Source organism: Gallus gallus, chromosome 5 (assembly GCF_016699485.2).
Source record: "Gallus gallus isolate bGalGal1 chromosome 5, bGalGal1.mat.broiler.GRCg7b, whole genome shotgun sequence".
Lineage (NCBI taxonomy): Eukaryota > Metazoa > Chordata > Aves > Galliformes > Phasianidae > Gallus > Gallus gallus.
The window spans coordinates 52,587,121-52,602,742 of record NC_052536.1 but is presented as its reverse complement, the minus strand read 5'-3'; the positions used below and the strand labels follow the sequence as shown (position 1 = coordinate 52,602,742).

General features: G+C 41.1%; 1 protein-coding gene across 9 annotated transcripts in view; it reads left to right on the top strand.

Annotated features, from left to right (window-relative positions):
* SYNE2 (spectrin repeat containing nuclear envelope protein 2) overlaps positions 1-15,622 on the top strand; it is a 173,918-nt gene that overhangs the window by 128,925 nt on the left and 29,371 nt on the right. For all 9 annotated transcript variants that reach the window (XM_040701588.2, XM_015287885.4, XM_015287883.4 and 6 more), the window contains 11 exons: positions 492-671; positions 1,344-1,472; positions 1,922-2,076; positions 2,423-2,570; positions 3,685-3,779; positions 5,109-5,343; positions 6,108-6,302; positions 6,968-7,093; positions 8,906-9,061; positions 12,995-13,153; positions 14,160-14,326. In XM_040701588.2, the coding sequence (XP_040557522.1) occupies positions 492-671; positions 1,344-1,472; positions 1,922-2,076; positions 2,423-2,570; positions 3,685-3,779; positions 5,109-5,343; positions 6,108-6,302; positions 6,968-7,093; positions 8,906-9,061; positions 12,995-13,153; positions 14,160-14,326 (1,745 nt within the window). The remainder of the gene's footprint in view (positions 1-491; positions 672-1,343; positions 1,473-1,921; positions 2,077-2,422; positions 2,571-3,684; positions 3,780-5,108; positions 5,344-6,107; positions 6,303-6,967; positions 7,094-8,905; positions 9,062-12,994; positions 13,154-14,159; positions 14,327-15,622) is intronic.

Below are 15,622 nucleotides of genomic sequence, written 5' to 3'. Positions count from 1 at the left end.
CCTTTGTTTGATACAGTAGAGACAATATACAGTGGCAAATTCCAGGGAGAGTCATGGCTAAAAGACAATGACACTTGTAGTAAGTGATATGTTTCACAATGACTTCTTGCCATTCCTTGTCCAGGTGTCAAGATTGTAACAATGATAATTCTCATCTGCAGTATGAGCCAGTTCCTCCATCTGCTGGTGTAAATCTGGTTTGTAGGGATGGATATTCTAATTTCTCTCCCTGATCTGTTCTGTAAAAACAGTAAAGCCCACTGCCTGCACTGATGTGCCATTGAACTTTGAACTGTGCCTTTCCCAGCTCTAGAGTCAATGGGTGCAATTCCAATTATCCTCCGAGTGAAAGCCCGAATTTGGCTCACAGAGGAGATCAACCAAAAGAGCTCAGTTACAGCAACAAAAGATACTAAATGAAAATGGCACATGAAGGAAGATCTGATTCATTTGCTGACCTTTTCTTTTTTAATTTCCCCTTCTCTCATCAGAATTTACAGCATGGTCTTCAAAACATAGTGGGATGCCGTTCCCAAATTTCTGAGTTGGCTGATCAGATAAAACAGCAGGCTGGGACAGCTGCACAAGCCGTTCTGTTGGAGAAGCTGCAACCACTCCAGAGAGCATCCTATTTGGAAAAGATGTTGCAGAGGAAGTTAGATGAATTGGAGGTATTTTTATGAATAGAAAATTGGTTGTCAGAATGTGTTAACTTCTTCACTGGAATCCTGTATTCCAAGAATGGAAATAAAACTAGAATAATAACTTAAAACTCAGGTTCTATAGAAAATAAAACTCGATGGTATGGTCAACTATGTAAGGAAATAACAATTGAAGTTAAAAGGACAGATGAAGGAAGGGTTTCAGCCTCGTATCTGCTTGTGCTGTTATAACATGCCTTTGTAAGTGGACCCTCAGATAATTACAGGTCAGGAAACTTTTTTTATTATGAACTTCGGACTAAGTTGTAAACTTCCTCAGCTCTGCTTTGGAGCAATCCTAAGGGCTTCAGTTTGCTTCAAAAAGAATGACAACAGTGTACCTAAAACCAATCCAGATCTACAAGAAGGTATTCCAGATGCCCACATTTCTTCCAGATATTTAAGAATTGTAAGAATCTCTCAAGAATTGTAGATTCTGTTTCTTGAAATCTGCTTTGGATTAAATTTTGCACTTATCCAGTGCAAACAATGAATTTCACTCAGTAAGTTATAAATACGTTGAAAGTTAGATTGAACATCTGTTTGTCTTCCTGATGGTATTGCTTATTGCTTCTTTTTGTATAGCAAATACATATATTAAACCAGCTCATAATTAATGTAAATCTGCAATATTCATTCCAGTTCAATCTTTCACAACTGGAAGATTTTAAGAACTGTCTTGAAACTCTGGAGGGTCATGTCAAGAACTGCACAGATGCCTTTGATAGCCTCCATCTAGAGGGAGAAACAGACAACTCAGAACTGCTCATGGTATGTTCGATTTCCCACGTATTCCTGAATAATCAGGATTTAAGAGTCCTAATTAAGGAATTATATGTTCTAAGTATCATAGCTTTGGCACTTCCAACAGAGTAACTGTAATCTCAACCCAAAAAATTATTAAAATACATAAAAATTATATATGCGTTGCAAGCAAAATGGATTTCATGAAGGGGAGGAAAGTCACATGGATTTGGAGTTAATGGGAGATCCTTTTTCCCAACTTTATTCTGCAGCTGCCTAGTCTTTGTGCCATACATATGGGGTACAGAGTTAATCTGCAAATGCCAGCACATGCGTATCTGCTCAGTACTATAGAGAAAGTGGGCCTTCTGTAAGGAAACTGACCTGTTTGTTTCCTATAAACTGTGAAGCTAACATAAAAATGTGGTTTCTTGGGTTAGCAGTTTGATTGCAATCAACTTCCCTTTTACTTCCAGAATCACACACTGGAGCTTGCTGCCCTTTCTCCAAGCATAGAGAGTTTGAATGAAGCAAGCATTAAGCTGCCCCTCAGTGACTTCACCCTAAAGAAGATGCAGAGCCTGACTCGGCAGTGGAGTCAGAAGACAGCAACTGCTCTGGAACATTGCAGGTGTGAAAGGCAAACAAAAAAAGTCATTACTGTTTCCTTTTCTTTGAGGAAAATGAAAATGAAATCAAAGCATGGGAAGTATTTCTAGCTGTTCACAGCTATCTCAGAGGTTTCTGTGTTCGATTTCTACCCTTCCAACTTATTCCAGGGTATTTCTATAGTTCTGTGATTCTGTGATTTAGTGGCTAGTTCTGTTCCAAGTCACATAGGTGAAGAAAGGTAGAAAAGTGCCAAGCAAAACCCTACTTCATTAGCATTAGTAATGGCCACATTAAAACATATGCAAACATATGCAGGAAACCAACCACCAGCAAAATAGATCCTGAAGATTTCTTTTGTTTTACAGTGTGCTTGAGGGAACTCAAACTGATGAAAAGAAATTCCTTCAGAAATGTGAAAACTGGATGAAATTCCTAGAAAAAATGAAAGAGGCCCTGAAGACTAATGTTCCAGGACAATTTGAAGAACTGCAAGAGCAACAGAGAATCTATGAGGTAAAGCTAACTCTAAAAATCGAAATACCTTGAATGATGAAGGTGATAAGGAAATCCTTGGAAAATACTGTTCCTTTCAAAATTAGATCTGTGTAGAGTTTTACAGAGCATTTCATTCATTTGAAATATGACTTCGTACTTACGCTGGGGAAAGCTCTGAAATGTGAAAATTTTAAAATGAATGGGTTGCTTTCTGCATGGGTTTAAGAGTGCTTTAAGAGTGTATCCCTGTGGTGCATTGCAGAAGCACTAGGTTTTGCCAGCCCTGAGGTTGGTTGCCTGTCCCACAGTGCTGGAGCCCATGGTCCATGGCAACTCGCTAGGGAGTTTGCTGAGGATTTGGCAGGAACCTCAACAGTTCCTGGGAGAAGTGTATTTTAAAGAAAATATCTTCATGGCATATTTCCTTTCTGACCAGCTTGTAGGTTTTGGTGGAAATCTGTTTCCAAACATTTGCTGCTGTTATAGAGAGGGATACCCTTCACACCTGTATGACCAGTCATTCAGAGGGGATGAGTACCATGCATGTGGATGCAATTCTAAGCGACGTGTCCTATAGACTTTGTCCTAGTGGAAGGAAAATGGAAAAATAAACAAAATACTGGTAAAAAGTCATGTGGTAAAAATAAGCTCTGTACTACTGCAGTGGACAAGAGTTTCACAGTACCCCAAGGAACTGATGCTAATTCCACGTGGTATTAAGTCTCTGCATCTTAATGATACTCAGTAGGATCAGTAGGAGTTCTTTGTTCTCTCCTATGCTTCTCCAAATCAGTTCACTCATTGCAGTAAAATGTAGTAAAACAAGTATAGCTGAGGGGTAATTAAGCCTTATGTCTCTTTTTTATACCTTTCCTATAGTTTTCAGTCCATATTGCATATCTCAAGAATGAATCCAGCAATCATCAGCTCCTTTTGGGTTACCACACAGGTGCAAATTCCTCCTGGTATTACGAAAGTGTGAAATCTTTTAGGGTGCATATGATGATGGCACTTGAAAATACTTTTAGCATTTAGTATTATATGTGCTGTCACTGCAGAGGAGCAGAACCAGCTTTCACAGCAAAGATTGTTCAATGAATAGTTAAAACTGTTGTTCTCATGGTATTTTCAGATGCTGCAAACAGAGATTTCCATAAATCAGCAGACATTCAATTCTATCATAGCGAAAGTTCTACTGTTCCTGGAATCTGGAGAAGCAGAAAAAAGGTAATACATTTGTTTTTCTCCCAAAGATCTTGCTAATTCAGTGAATAGGTTCTCTTCTTTGCGTTCAGTATTGGACACAAACTCAAATTGCTGACCAGATTTTCTCTTTAAATAATTTCCTGGTGCATTTTGTGGAAGTGTGAGGAGGTGCAAACAGAAATACAGGTGCTCAAACTCCACTTTTGATAGTAACGGGATGTTCTGCCAAATAAGATTAGTTAATTGGTCCTGTACATGAAGCTTCCTTGTTTGCTGCTGCTTCCCTGCAGTTGTTTGAACACTGTGTTTGAGAGGCCAACTTCTTGCAGAGGGTAATGAGAATGCTGCATATAAAGGTCCCTTTCTCTCTTCCCAGACCTCTGCACTTCAAATTGAAGTACAGAGATGTGAGACTGTTTACACTGCCCCAAGCTCAAACAATGGTGCATTAAGTCATTGGCCCCACACAATTCAGAACACAACAGCTAAACCTGTTCTTTATTATTATGATGTTATGCTTTTCTCTTAATCAGTGTAGAGGAAGAAGAGGCATAAAATGTTTGTGAGCAAAGGTTCAACTGCCTCAGGCATTTCTGCTGTGAAGATAGTACTCCTCCCTGCTAGACCTTGCTTCCCCAGAGTTGACAGGACAAAACTTCATTGTAAAGTCCATAGCTTGGCTTAAAGATGCCAGGGAAGGTAGGGCTTAACTAAGTGAAGCTACTAGATTTTTTGTTGAAGCTAACCCCACAAACATTTAAGTATAAGAGCTAATATGGGAGCCGTGGTCTCCTGCAGAGAAACAAACGGGATAGTCAGGCTCTCTCTAATCATTCCATCTAGATGTGATGGGTCATCTAAACATGTTGCAAGAGAAGTGAAAGTGTTCAGGTGGGTTCAGTAGCAACACAGAGCCTTTTCAGTTTGCAGCTACATCCCCCTGCTGTAGGATTCAGTGATGGCTGAACTTGCCATTACAGTCTGGTAAAGGCACAAATCAATTTTGCTGCACAATGAGAGATCTTGTGTCACTTGCATTATCTTCCTTGTTCTTCAGACAAATATTTAGTGAGTATTGTTTCTGTGATTGCTGTACTACATACATTGCTATAACTAAATAGCAAGAATGACTTGCATTATCTGTTTTTGTACCATGTAAAAGTTGTTTTGCTTTGCTTAAAATGTGGAATATGTAGAGCAGAGTTAAGCTTGTGGACGTATAGAGTTTTTTACTTAGTTGGGCATTGTAATTGGAATTTTACAATATCCCAAATGTAAACCCATCATAATTACTGGAAAATACAGCCTTGAGATCAAAATATTTTACCACTCAACACCTGTTGTCTGCAGGACAGAGTTTATTTCCAAGCTCACGTTGCTGAAAGAGCAGTGGCAGAATGTTATCTGGTTGGTTCAGCAGAGGAAGAAAGATATCGATGGACTTGTGAGCCAGTGGCAGCTCTTCAGGGGTTCACTGCGGAGCCTCAGCAGATTCCTTGCTGATACAAACAGCTTCCTCACAGCTGTCAAGAGCCAGGACTGCTATAGCCTTTACCACCTTAGAAATCTAATTCATGACTTCAAGGTATTGTATCTCTTTCTGATAAATCGAAAGTCTGTGATTCTTCTCAGATTGAAACTTCCGTCCAGTAAGAAGAAAAAGCTTTAAAATAACCTGAATGTGTGATGATGTGTGTCGTGCATGTGCAGGAATGGACAGGAGGTGCCAGGAGCAGAAGGCAGAGAACTTGCAAGGGCATCTGTCCTTGGGGCCGCCACTCCAGAATGCAGTGAAACCAGGCAGCAATTTTTCAGAGCAGCACATTCTGCATTTTATGTGCAATGGAAATCGCATTTCCCTTTGTTCATGCTGGCTGTCTTGGCTTTTCATTGAATTAACCTCCTTGTTTTATAAGAAAGCAAGAAAAATCAGTGAACTAGGTGGTTGCTTGAAGAAATCTAAAACATTTTAAAATGTATTGAAGTCCTTTATTTGTACTTTCCAAAGTTTATCAGGCTCCCACACACCTAATGTTGAATTAACACAATACCAGTATTCCATTTGGTGCTAGCCTTGTTTTATTTCATCTTCATTTTTACCTGCTGTTTAAAGATGATTTTCAGCAGATTTTGCAAGTTAATACTCATGCTTTTCATTAGTGAGAAACACCAGAATATCTTCTCCCTCCTACTCCAAATTGCCCTTCCCTCCTGCTGTTTCTTTAAGGAAAGAAACAATGATCCTATCGCTTGTGTTATAAACTAATTTGAGTCGTAGGCAAATTAATATTGACGGCTTACTTGGAGTATGTCATGATTAACAGCTTAGGTACTGTTTTTCTTTTCAAGAGTAAGGCAGTGATCCTTCAGAGGTGGCAAGGCATGTACTCCTCTGTCATTGATGTTGGTGAGAAGTTGCGCAACGACTCTGATCCTGAGACCAGCGCTGTTCTGCAGGAGGAGCTCAGCCAGCTGCAGCAGTGCTGGGGGGACACACAGGTCCAGCTGGACAAGATGAAGATGCAGCTCAGCAGCATTCTGCAGGTAGACAATGCCCTCCGAAGGAGGAGCAACACTTGCCATCAGGGCTTGTGGGAAGCTAAGAACATAGTCCTTTAGCTCTCCAAAGGAAAATGAGGTTCATGTCCGTTTGTTACCATAATGGATGTTCCCACTCTGATTGCTGTCATGCATCCATGGCCTGGAGCTCTCCTCTGTTTTGACGTATGAAGCCTGAGCTAAAATTCAACCTAGAAGGATTTGACTTTACTCACTGCTCCACCTGATGCTGCACCTGTAAACAGAAGGGCAGATCATATTTATTTCCTTAGAACAGTAGATCTGCTTTCATGGCCAGACAGAACACAGGTATACCTTACAATTGAATATCATCAGTGATATGATCCCTAACCCCAAATTTATGCTAAAAGCCTCTCACGTTGAACATAACAAGATAAGCAGAAATGCTCCTTAAAACATACCTTTAATCACAACAGTGTGCAATCTTCTCTGTAAACCTGTGTGTTAAATTCCTGCGGGTGTATCACCATGTAGCAAAAAGAAAATCCCAATACCTAGAGCCTATGATTATTTACTTCAGTGGGTTGAAGATGCTATTTTGGAGCCTACCTATATAGTACGTTATGTCACATCTGTGTCCAGTGTGCTGTATCTTAACCTCTTATAATTTCTTGGGTCTCCCTGAGCAGAGCCGGGAGAGCTGTGAAAAACAAACCAAGGAGTTAGAAAGCAGGCTGCGAGAGCTGAAGGATGAAGTCAAAGATCCACTTCCAGTCGAACATGAAGAACTCTACAAATCCAAGGAACACATTAAGGTACTGAGCGAGCATATTGTATTTATGTGGATATGCAGTCTTTGCCCATCGTCCAATCTCTTTAAAGTCAATTTCCCATCTTTCAGTGCCCCTAAATTTTTCTCATTTATACCATCCCAATTGCTGCCCGTCTGCGAAGTGCAGCTGACCAATCTGCATGCATGAGAGAGATTCTTCCTGCAAAAAAGTTGCTGTTGTTGAAATATTTTTTTCCTCCTTCTCACTTCCCACCATCTGAACTTATAAATTAAGCTGTTTCTCAAACAAGATGTTAAAACTCCCTGGTCTCAGCATGTTGTCTGCCCTCCTAATGGCTGCACATTCTCTTTTGTTTTCTAATCCATTTTGGACAGTGTGCTCCTCAGGCAAGAGACCTTGCAAGGATGCAAAGCACTGTGCACACCTGTGGGATCCAGAAATAATTAAAGAGAAAGAAAATTTGAGTAAGGGAGTGGCATAAGCCCTTGCAGCCCATAGTAGTTAATGAAAATTAAATGGCAAAGTATTTCCAAGGGATGGGAGATGTTATTTCTGGACTGGTTAGTCTTTCATCATTCTTTTATGAAGTGAATTGTTGACCTATATGGTGGGAATAAATAAGCTTTTTAATGAGGCAAGGCTTGGTGCTCCTTATCAGCAGTCTGAAACCTTCTTTGTGAGCACTGCCTGCCTTTGCCACAGCAGCAGTGCTGGTTGCAGTCCTGAACTGTTTGTTAAATGGCAACAGACAGCTCCTGCCTCTAATTCCAAGCAAAGAAATTTGGCTACAGAGATATCAGGGTTAGACAGGACCACTGCAGCTGCTGCTCTGGCATATCACAGCAGAATAAAATACCAGGAGCATAATGGTATGAAATTCTGACACTGACTTCATTATTGCAGGGATTTGACCTTTATCAAGACAAACAAATGCATGTATATGCATCTGTAAGCAGCAATTTGTTTTAAACTCCAATAAATGTCTCAGCCTCACTTTTTTATTTTATTTACTTATTTTTCCTCCAGTGTTGAAGCAGACCAGAAATTGCTTTTAGGATTTAGATAAACGACTGGATCTAAAGACGTGTGAAAATACTCATAGGGCTCAGACCCAGCACGCTTCTCCTGACACTTGCAATTTTTTTTTCCTGTCAAATGAGGCCAATTGAGTTCCATGTAAGAGCTTTTTATGTCAGAGGAACCAGAGACCACCTAATGCTAAGAATCTCCTGTTTCCCAGTTGCATGCAGTGCTTCTTTAACGCTGATCAGAAAAGTGCATAACTGTTGCAAAGGGAGAGGGGGAGTGGGAGGAGGGAAGCCAAAGAAGTGGTTATGAGAGGGAGCAATTTAAAGCTCTGGATTTCTGAGAAATCTGATGAAGTGGCTGTGAAGTCACGCATTAGCAAAGGGAATCAGATTTATTTCCTTAGCATATAAGTAACCAACCTGAAATTGGAACAAATGCAGGCAGGAACAACTTGGCCAGAATAAAAAATTGAAAACCCAAAGAAATGGTCACGTCTTCCTGGCTGTGAAATTCTGTCCTTCCTGAAGCACAGGGAGCTGCTGGGCTCCAGCAGCGTTTTGACATGTTTGGCCACAGCAGAGGCTGCTGCTGCACCGCTGGATGAGCAGCAGCGCTGCCCTGGGCTGTGGGTCAAGCCCTGAGCCAAACCCGTGGGGTCCCCTTCCCAGTCCGGCCGGAGAGCGCTTCACAAGCACTGCACATTCCCCTCCTCTCCTCCCCCACAGGCCAGGCAGGAGATTAGCCAGCAGGTTTGGAAAGCAGAGGAGCTTAGTGCCAAGGCTTGTGCTGGGTGTTTCCATGCAGGAGCTGGAGCAGTCGCTGGCAGACTGGGCCCACAACATGAAGGAGCTGCGGGCCATGAAGGCTGAGCTGGCGCATTGCATCCTCACCGAGGACATGATGGTGCTCCAGGAGCAAGTGGAGCATTTGCACAGGCAGTGGGAAGAGCTCTGCTTGCGAGTAAGTTTTCTGCATAACCTTTTTTTATAGCAAGGTGTTCATAGGGCTTGGAGGGCAGAGGGGGAGCAGGCCAAGCAGATGGGGTTTCTTTTGGGTTCGGGTTATTTTTGCAGCGTTGGGAGGGAATGGGACTTCTCCTGGGGCAGCTGAGCAGGACTGCATTTTGTCCATTGTTTCCTGGTTACAGTGCTGTGCTTTCTTTATTATTTATTTATTTATGTATTTATTTAATTGCACACCCTTTGTAAGCAGTCACTGCCTGCATTGCATGGAGCCCAAATGCAGCTGTGTGCTGCCATAGGTGGCTTTGTTCCGGGCCGCCAAAGGGAGGGGGGGAGGGAGAGTGGATAAACACAGGAACTGCCTGAGGGGTTGAAACTGGGGAAGGATGGGGGATGCCCGGGCGATCTGGTGTCAAAGAATGTGGGCCTGTTGATAAAGAAAACTTAAATGCGTTTAAATGCAGACACTGGGTTTTAAACACATTCTGAACTCGTTTGTCTGTAGTGTTGCAGCAACGGGCTGCAAAACATTTGCATTCTTTGTGTCTTGTTGTTATTACACTTAATTTAGTTCTGCCTGTAAAATAACCAGGGAAAAATTACCAGCAAAGTCACATGAACTTGATTCATCGGGTTATTGTGCACTTTGAATGGGTGTTTACTTTGCCCTGTTAACAGGATTGGAAGAAGCAAAATACTTAAGGTTTTATTTAAGTTAGTCAGGATGACTCTACATGTCAGCAGCCAAACTGTTGCCTCTCTTTACTCACAGCTCTTTATTCCACAGCTTGCAGAATAGAAAACTACTGAAGGAAATAATTGCTTCACATCCAACCCTTACTTAGACCAAGGTGAAGCAATGTCTGTGGGAACACTGCCAGAGCAAGGAATGAGCAGCTCTGTTCATTCCACAAACTTTGATGTGATGAAATAGTTATTTGGGTTTCTTTTTGGCCTTGCAGCAAAAAGGGATTTAGTATCTTTCACAGTTAATCTACAACCAGTGTTGTCTCTGCTGCTGTTTCTGAGCTCTGAAAGTAATGCCAGACACCCTCCCCTCTCCCAAGGCTGTTAGATGTAAATTAGAATGCCTGAGCCATTTATCTAATGGAAATCTGCAGTTAAACCTATAAGGAGAGAACTTTGTTGTTTTTTCCATTTATTTATTTATTGTGAACTGCTGATGAACTTTGGTGAAGAGCCCTGAAAACTGATCTGTGTTATGTGTGTACCCAACTACAGCCTATCCAGGTTGTATAATAATTTCAGTTCAGATTCAAGATTCCCACTTGGATTTCTGGAAGGAACAGTACTGTGTCCTGTCTACCTTGAAGATATGTCGTGAAATAAATATTAGATAAGTTTTAGACAAAAAATCCTTGGTGGGAGGAAATCGATTCCATGCTGCAGCAGAGGGACACACTGAAATGTTTGCACAGCCCTGATGAGCCCCCAGAGAGCCTGCATGGATGATTTTAGCTGGAAAGGGAATTCATTGGTTTTGCTGCTAGCACAACCGCTTCATTTTGGCTATCAAATTAGAGGAGTTAAGATGTATTGTGTAAAAATACATCAGTATTTTTTACTGCAGTGTAAATGGTGAGATGGGAAAGCCCTTCAGTGTGAGGCGTGACTGCAGCTGTCATGGCCATGGGAGCAGAGCAGCCAGATGTCCATGCTGCACTGGGCAGGGACACAAACACAGTGAGCAGATGCACTCAAGGGATTAGTGTTTACATAGCTGCCCTTGTGAGGTCCCTGTAGGTCAAAGATTTAACTGTTTCTCCCAGTGAGTCCTAGCAAATGCTGGTGTTCAAGAGGGATGCCTGGTGCTTGTTACACCTGCAGTCTGCCTTGAGGATGGCCAGAGAGCTCCTGCATCACGTGGTGGGTGCAGAGCTGGAACTGGAACTGGGGGAAGCTGGTGTGGGGAGAAAGTGCTCAAAGCAAAGCATGACTCGAAGGGCTTGTGTTCTTAGAAGCTTCTCTGGGATCTTTTGGCTCCTTCCTGCTTTACTCCTGATCTGTATTGATTAGTCAACTAAGAAGTTCCTCCTAAATGCTGTGTTGCCCCATGGTTAGAAGACAAAAATGGAGTCAAGATGATCTCAAGATGTAATAACAGTATTGCTGATGTGCATAGCCTCTTTCTGTTAATTAAGTCAGTTTACCTCCTAGCAAAAGAGATGCTGTGGAGGAGCGTCCCCTCCACAGTATAGGAGGAAGTGGTAGAGAAGGGAAGAGATATTTCCCTTCATACCTCTGAGACGGAGGGTGCAAGGGAGCACCCCAGAAACAGAGTCACTCTTAGGATGTAGGGAGACTTCCCTAGGTCCCTAGAATCTGTAGGAGACTTTTTCCCAAGATGGAATTTGGAGATGGTTTCCCTGTGTCCTAAAATAGCACAGGCCTCATCTAGGACGCCCCTTATCTGAGAGGGTAAGGCCTTATGTTGTGCCAAGGGAGGTTCAGGCCAGATGTTAGGAAACATTTCTCAGAAGGAGTGGTGAGATATTGGAACAGTCTGCCCAGCAAGATGGTGGAGTCACTGTCCCTGGAGGTGTTGAAGAGATGTGGAGATATGGCACTGAGGGACATGGCTTAGTGGGATGGTGGGGGTGGGTTGGCTGGTAGGCTTGGTGATCTTACTGGTCTCTTCCAACTTTAATGCTTTTGTCATTCTATGATGTCTTAACTGATATTATCATGAAAGATTTAGGCATGCATTTCATCTCCCTCTTCCCTTCTTTAAAAATAAATAAATAAATAAAGGACAAAAGCAATATAGTGTGAGAATATCAGTTGGTGCCTCCCGTTTTGATCCCAGTTGCTTGGAGCTGGTCTTGCGTCCACACGACAGCCTTAAATTTTACTCTGAGGTACAAGATAGTGCTAGAGATTAGATCAGAAGAATCAGTAACAGGATTTTGATGAGTCGTATATTGCATAAAATGCACATTTGATGTGAGGAGGAAATACTTTTCTTGCCACGGTGTGGTATTTGGAATGGCTATTTGCAACCAAGGCAAGCAGGGTTATGTTCCATCTTCTTTGCACAGAGTTTATGGGTGAGGACAAAGAGTGTCTTGTTTGTTTTCTTTCAGTAGAACTTGTACTGCTTTTCACATTCTGTCCCTCATAATATCTTAGCACAGGAATCTGGCAAAGGAGATAAATGAATACAAATACGTATTTAAGTCCCCGAGACAAGAAATAAGTGCAATCAGCTAGTAGAAGAGTGAGACTGCTCCGTTCTGTGGTGCTGGAGCAGTGACACTGAATTTGCTGCTTAGGTAGCATCACACCTTAATTTCCCCATCTAGACAATTGGTTCATCCATTCTGACATCTGTAACTTTGAGGAAAAAACACAGTTTTCGATAGAAGTTTAGATTCTTGATGATTTTTTTTTTAAGAAATTCTCCAAAAGCTGATGAGCAAATGGAAAGAAAACAGGTATTTCTAGAGATTAAGAAAAATCACCACCAAACCTGTAGCCAATAGTCTGAAAGTTTGTCTTACAAAAAAAGAGCTTACCTAGGTGTTACTTCTTCTGTGCTGTAGATGGGGCCATAATGAGTAGCATGTGGTAATTATATATTTTATGCTACCTTGTTTGGCATCTTCGGATTTTCACTGAGCAATATTTAAATTGTTACACAGTGTCATTATTTATAATGCTGTCAGTCAATGCAGTTCTTCTGAGGGAGAGAATCTGGTGTTTGCTAGTCAACTTTTGGCCTTGCTATCCAAAGTAACTTGTAATAACAATCTGCTTGATGGTTTTGAAAAGAAAGCTAGAGATACTTATTAAGTGCTCCTGCAAAATGAAACATAATGGAATGCAGAGTGGAAATTAGAGGGTTCATAATCAACTGCTTTCCTTCCTGAGAGAGATGTTGCCAGCATTTCATTTGTGTGCTTATCCATAGGTGTCTCTCCGCAAGCAGGAGATCGAGGACAGACTCAATGCCTGGATTGTGTTCAATGAAAAGAATAAGGAGCTCTGCTCCTGGCTGGTACAAATGGAAAGCAAAGTGCTACAGACTGCAGATGTTAGCATTGAGGACATGATAGACAAATTGCAGAAGGTGAGTAGCATTGTCACTTTTCTACAATTGCAGCCTGATAGCTGGTTATACAGCAGCCATTCCTCATCTCTTCCTTGCCTCCCAGAAGGACCAGATGCTAGAAAAACAGCATGTACAGGCTTTTGTGAGAAGATGAGCTACTCTGTCCGAAGCTCTTATCTTCTTGGTGTTCAGACTTGGGACAAAACGCAAGACAGAAATGCCACCTAACTGCATTTAGGCATGAGTGTGATGTGAGTTGTGCTGGCGAGGGACTGGGATGAGGCATGCATAGCACAGCCCAGAGCTTCATTGCTGGGTATTACTGATGTTCTGGGAGCATCTCACCACCTCCTCCACTCTGAGTTACACAACTGATAGCCAGAGGGCAAAGAAAAGACTAAACGATGGGAGGTGTTATGGCAGGCAAATGAGAGATTATCATGACCAAAAATGAAACCTAATTCTGCCCCTTTCAGTACTCAGTGCAGTTAGTGATGTCTAATACTTTCGTATTGGTTTGATTTTAAACAGGACATTTTTGTTGTTTAGTTATTATTTCTGGCTGCTGTTCTTCCCCATGGCTTGATGCTCTCAATGTCTAATCTCACATTTCCTCTGGGTATGAATACTGGCAAAGTAAAGCCATCCCAGACTTGAATTTGGGTTTTTTTGAAAGTAGTTTGATTTAAAAAAAAAAAAAAAAAAAAAAAAAAGCTAAATCAGGGAAGAGGAGGCAAGTTTAGAACACTGAAGTGCTGTTTTTAGAATTAACTCCTGGCATTTGCAAGTCTTTAGCTGCTTATTTTTTCATAGTGGCTTCATTGTGAGAATACTTTTCCATTGAATTTTTTGTTTGTTTTATCTTCTTTTTTTTCTCATTTGTTTTTAAGTGAAATGATTTTATATACTACTATAAAAACCTCAGCCATCCCAAGCCAAACCAGTCCTCAGACATGGGGAAGGACACAGGGAGTTTTGTTTTGCTGTGCCCAGAAATTAAGCAGTGTTTGTTTATATTTCTCAGGATTGCATGGAAGAAATAAACCTGTTCAGTGAAAATAAGCTTCATTTGAAACAAATGGGCGACCAACTAATCAAGGCCAGCAACAAGAGCCGAGTTGCAGAAATAGATGATAAACTCAACAAAATCAATGACCGCTGGCAGCATCTCTTTGATGTCATTGGAGCACGGTAAGAAGATGTGGTTTTGAGCTTTATGTGAGATAAAAGTCAGAAGCTCAACCGTCAGAAAAAGACAGGCACAACTTTTCAATTCTGTTAAAGTTTACTATTGAAAGTCAAATTAAACTGAAGTTAACCTCTTATTTTTTTATTACTATGACTTGTTGCTGTTTTATGACACCAAACAGTTTATCTGATGCTAAAGGGCAGGATGTGAGAATTCATATAAAACACAGTTTTAATCGTGGGTTCTACATAAAGAGTTGGAGTGATTTTGGTATCGCATCTGTCAAATGCAGCCTGATTCTAAGGCTGTATGAGAAGAGTTCATTTGGGCTCTTCAGAAGATCCTCCTGTTTTAAGATAAGCCTCCACTTCACCATTACGTGTACAAATGCATGAAATTTGGGAACAGATTCCTGGCCTGTCTCTGTAGACAGCCTGATTTATATAATGATTATGTTCCCTTTTGACCTTCAAAAACGTATGGAATTTAATTTAATATTAGGACTATTTCTTTAGTCAGTCTCTTTCCTAAAAATATCTGGAAGCACATACTACAGTTTTTTTTTCTTCAGTCAGTACATTCTGTGCAATAGCGAAATGGAAGTTGCTACTGATGGAAATTAAGACAAACACTTGTGCAGTCCAACCAGTGACCTCTTCTTACAGGATTCAAAATCTCTATCATATTTGAGTTAAGAACATCGCAGTTATTTTAGTATTAGTCTCAGGGAGATGATCACATTAACTAGTATCTATGAGGTTCTACTACAGATCAAGAGGAGGATGCTGAGCTGGTCTCACCTCCTGAGTTTATTAGGCAGAAATACCAAGGCTAACACAAAAATTTAGCCTTGGGTTTGGTGAAGTGGGTGGCTGTGCTGAGAACATAGTACTTAAGTGTGGTGGATCATAATCAGGAATGAGGTCTGAATTGACGGTGACACATGAGCCATGAATGATTAAGCAGAAGCTGCCTTCTTAAGATATAACAGGTTGCAGATAAGTCTTGCAACAGCTCATCTGTCTCCAGATACACTTCTATTTGATGCTGTGCAGGAAAGAACATTTTGCTTTTATAACAGCTTTTTCTGTTCTCGTCTTATGGTAACGTGTCACTTTTCAAATATGTTCATGATCATTTATGTCTTGTTGTGTTAGTTTTGCATCATAGCATTTTTTAAATGCCGATCAAAATACATGTTTTTTTTTTTTAAACTGAAGTAAACATGGCATTTTTTTTACTAATATTTGGGAAAGTATGCTCAAGAACTGTGTTGGGATGGAGAGACATCTGGCCTG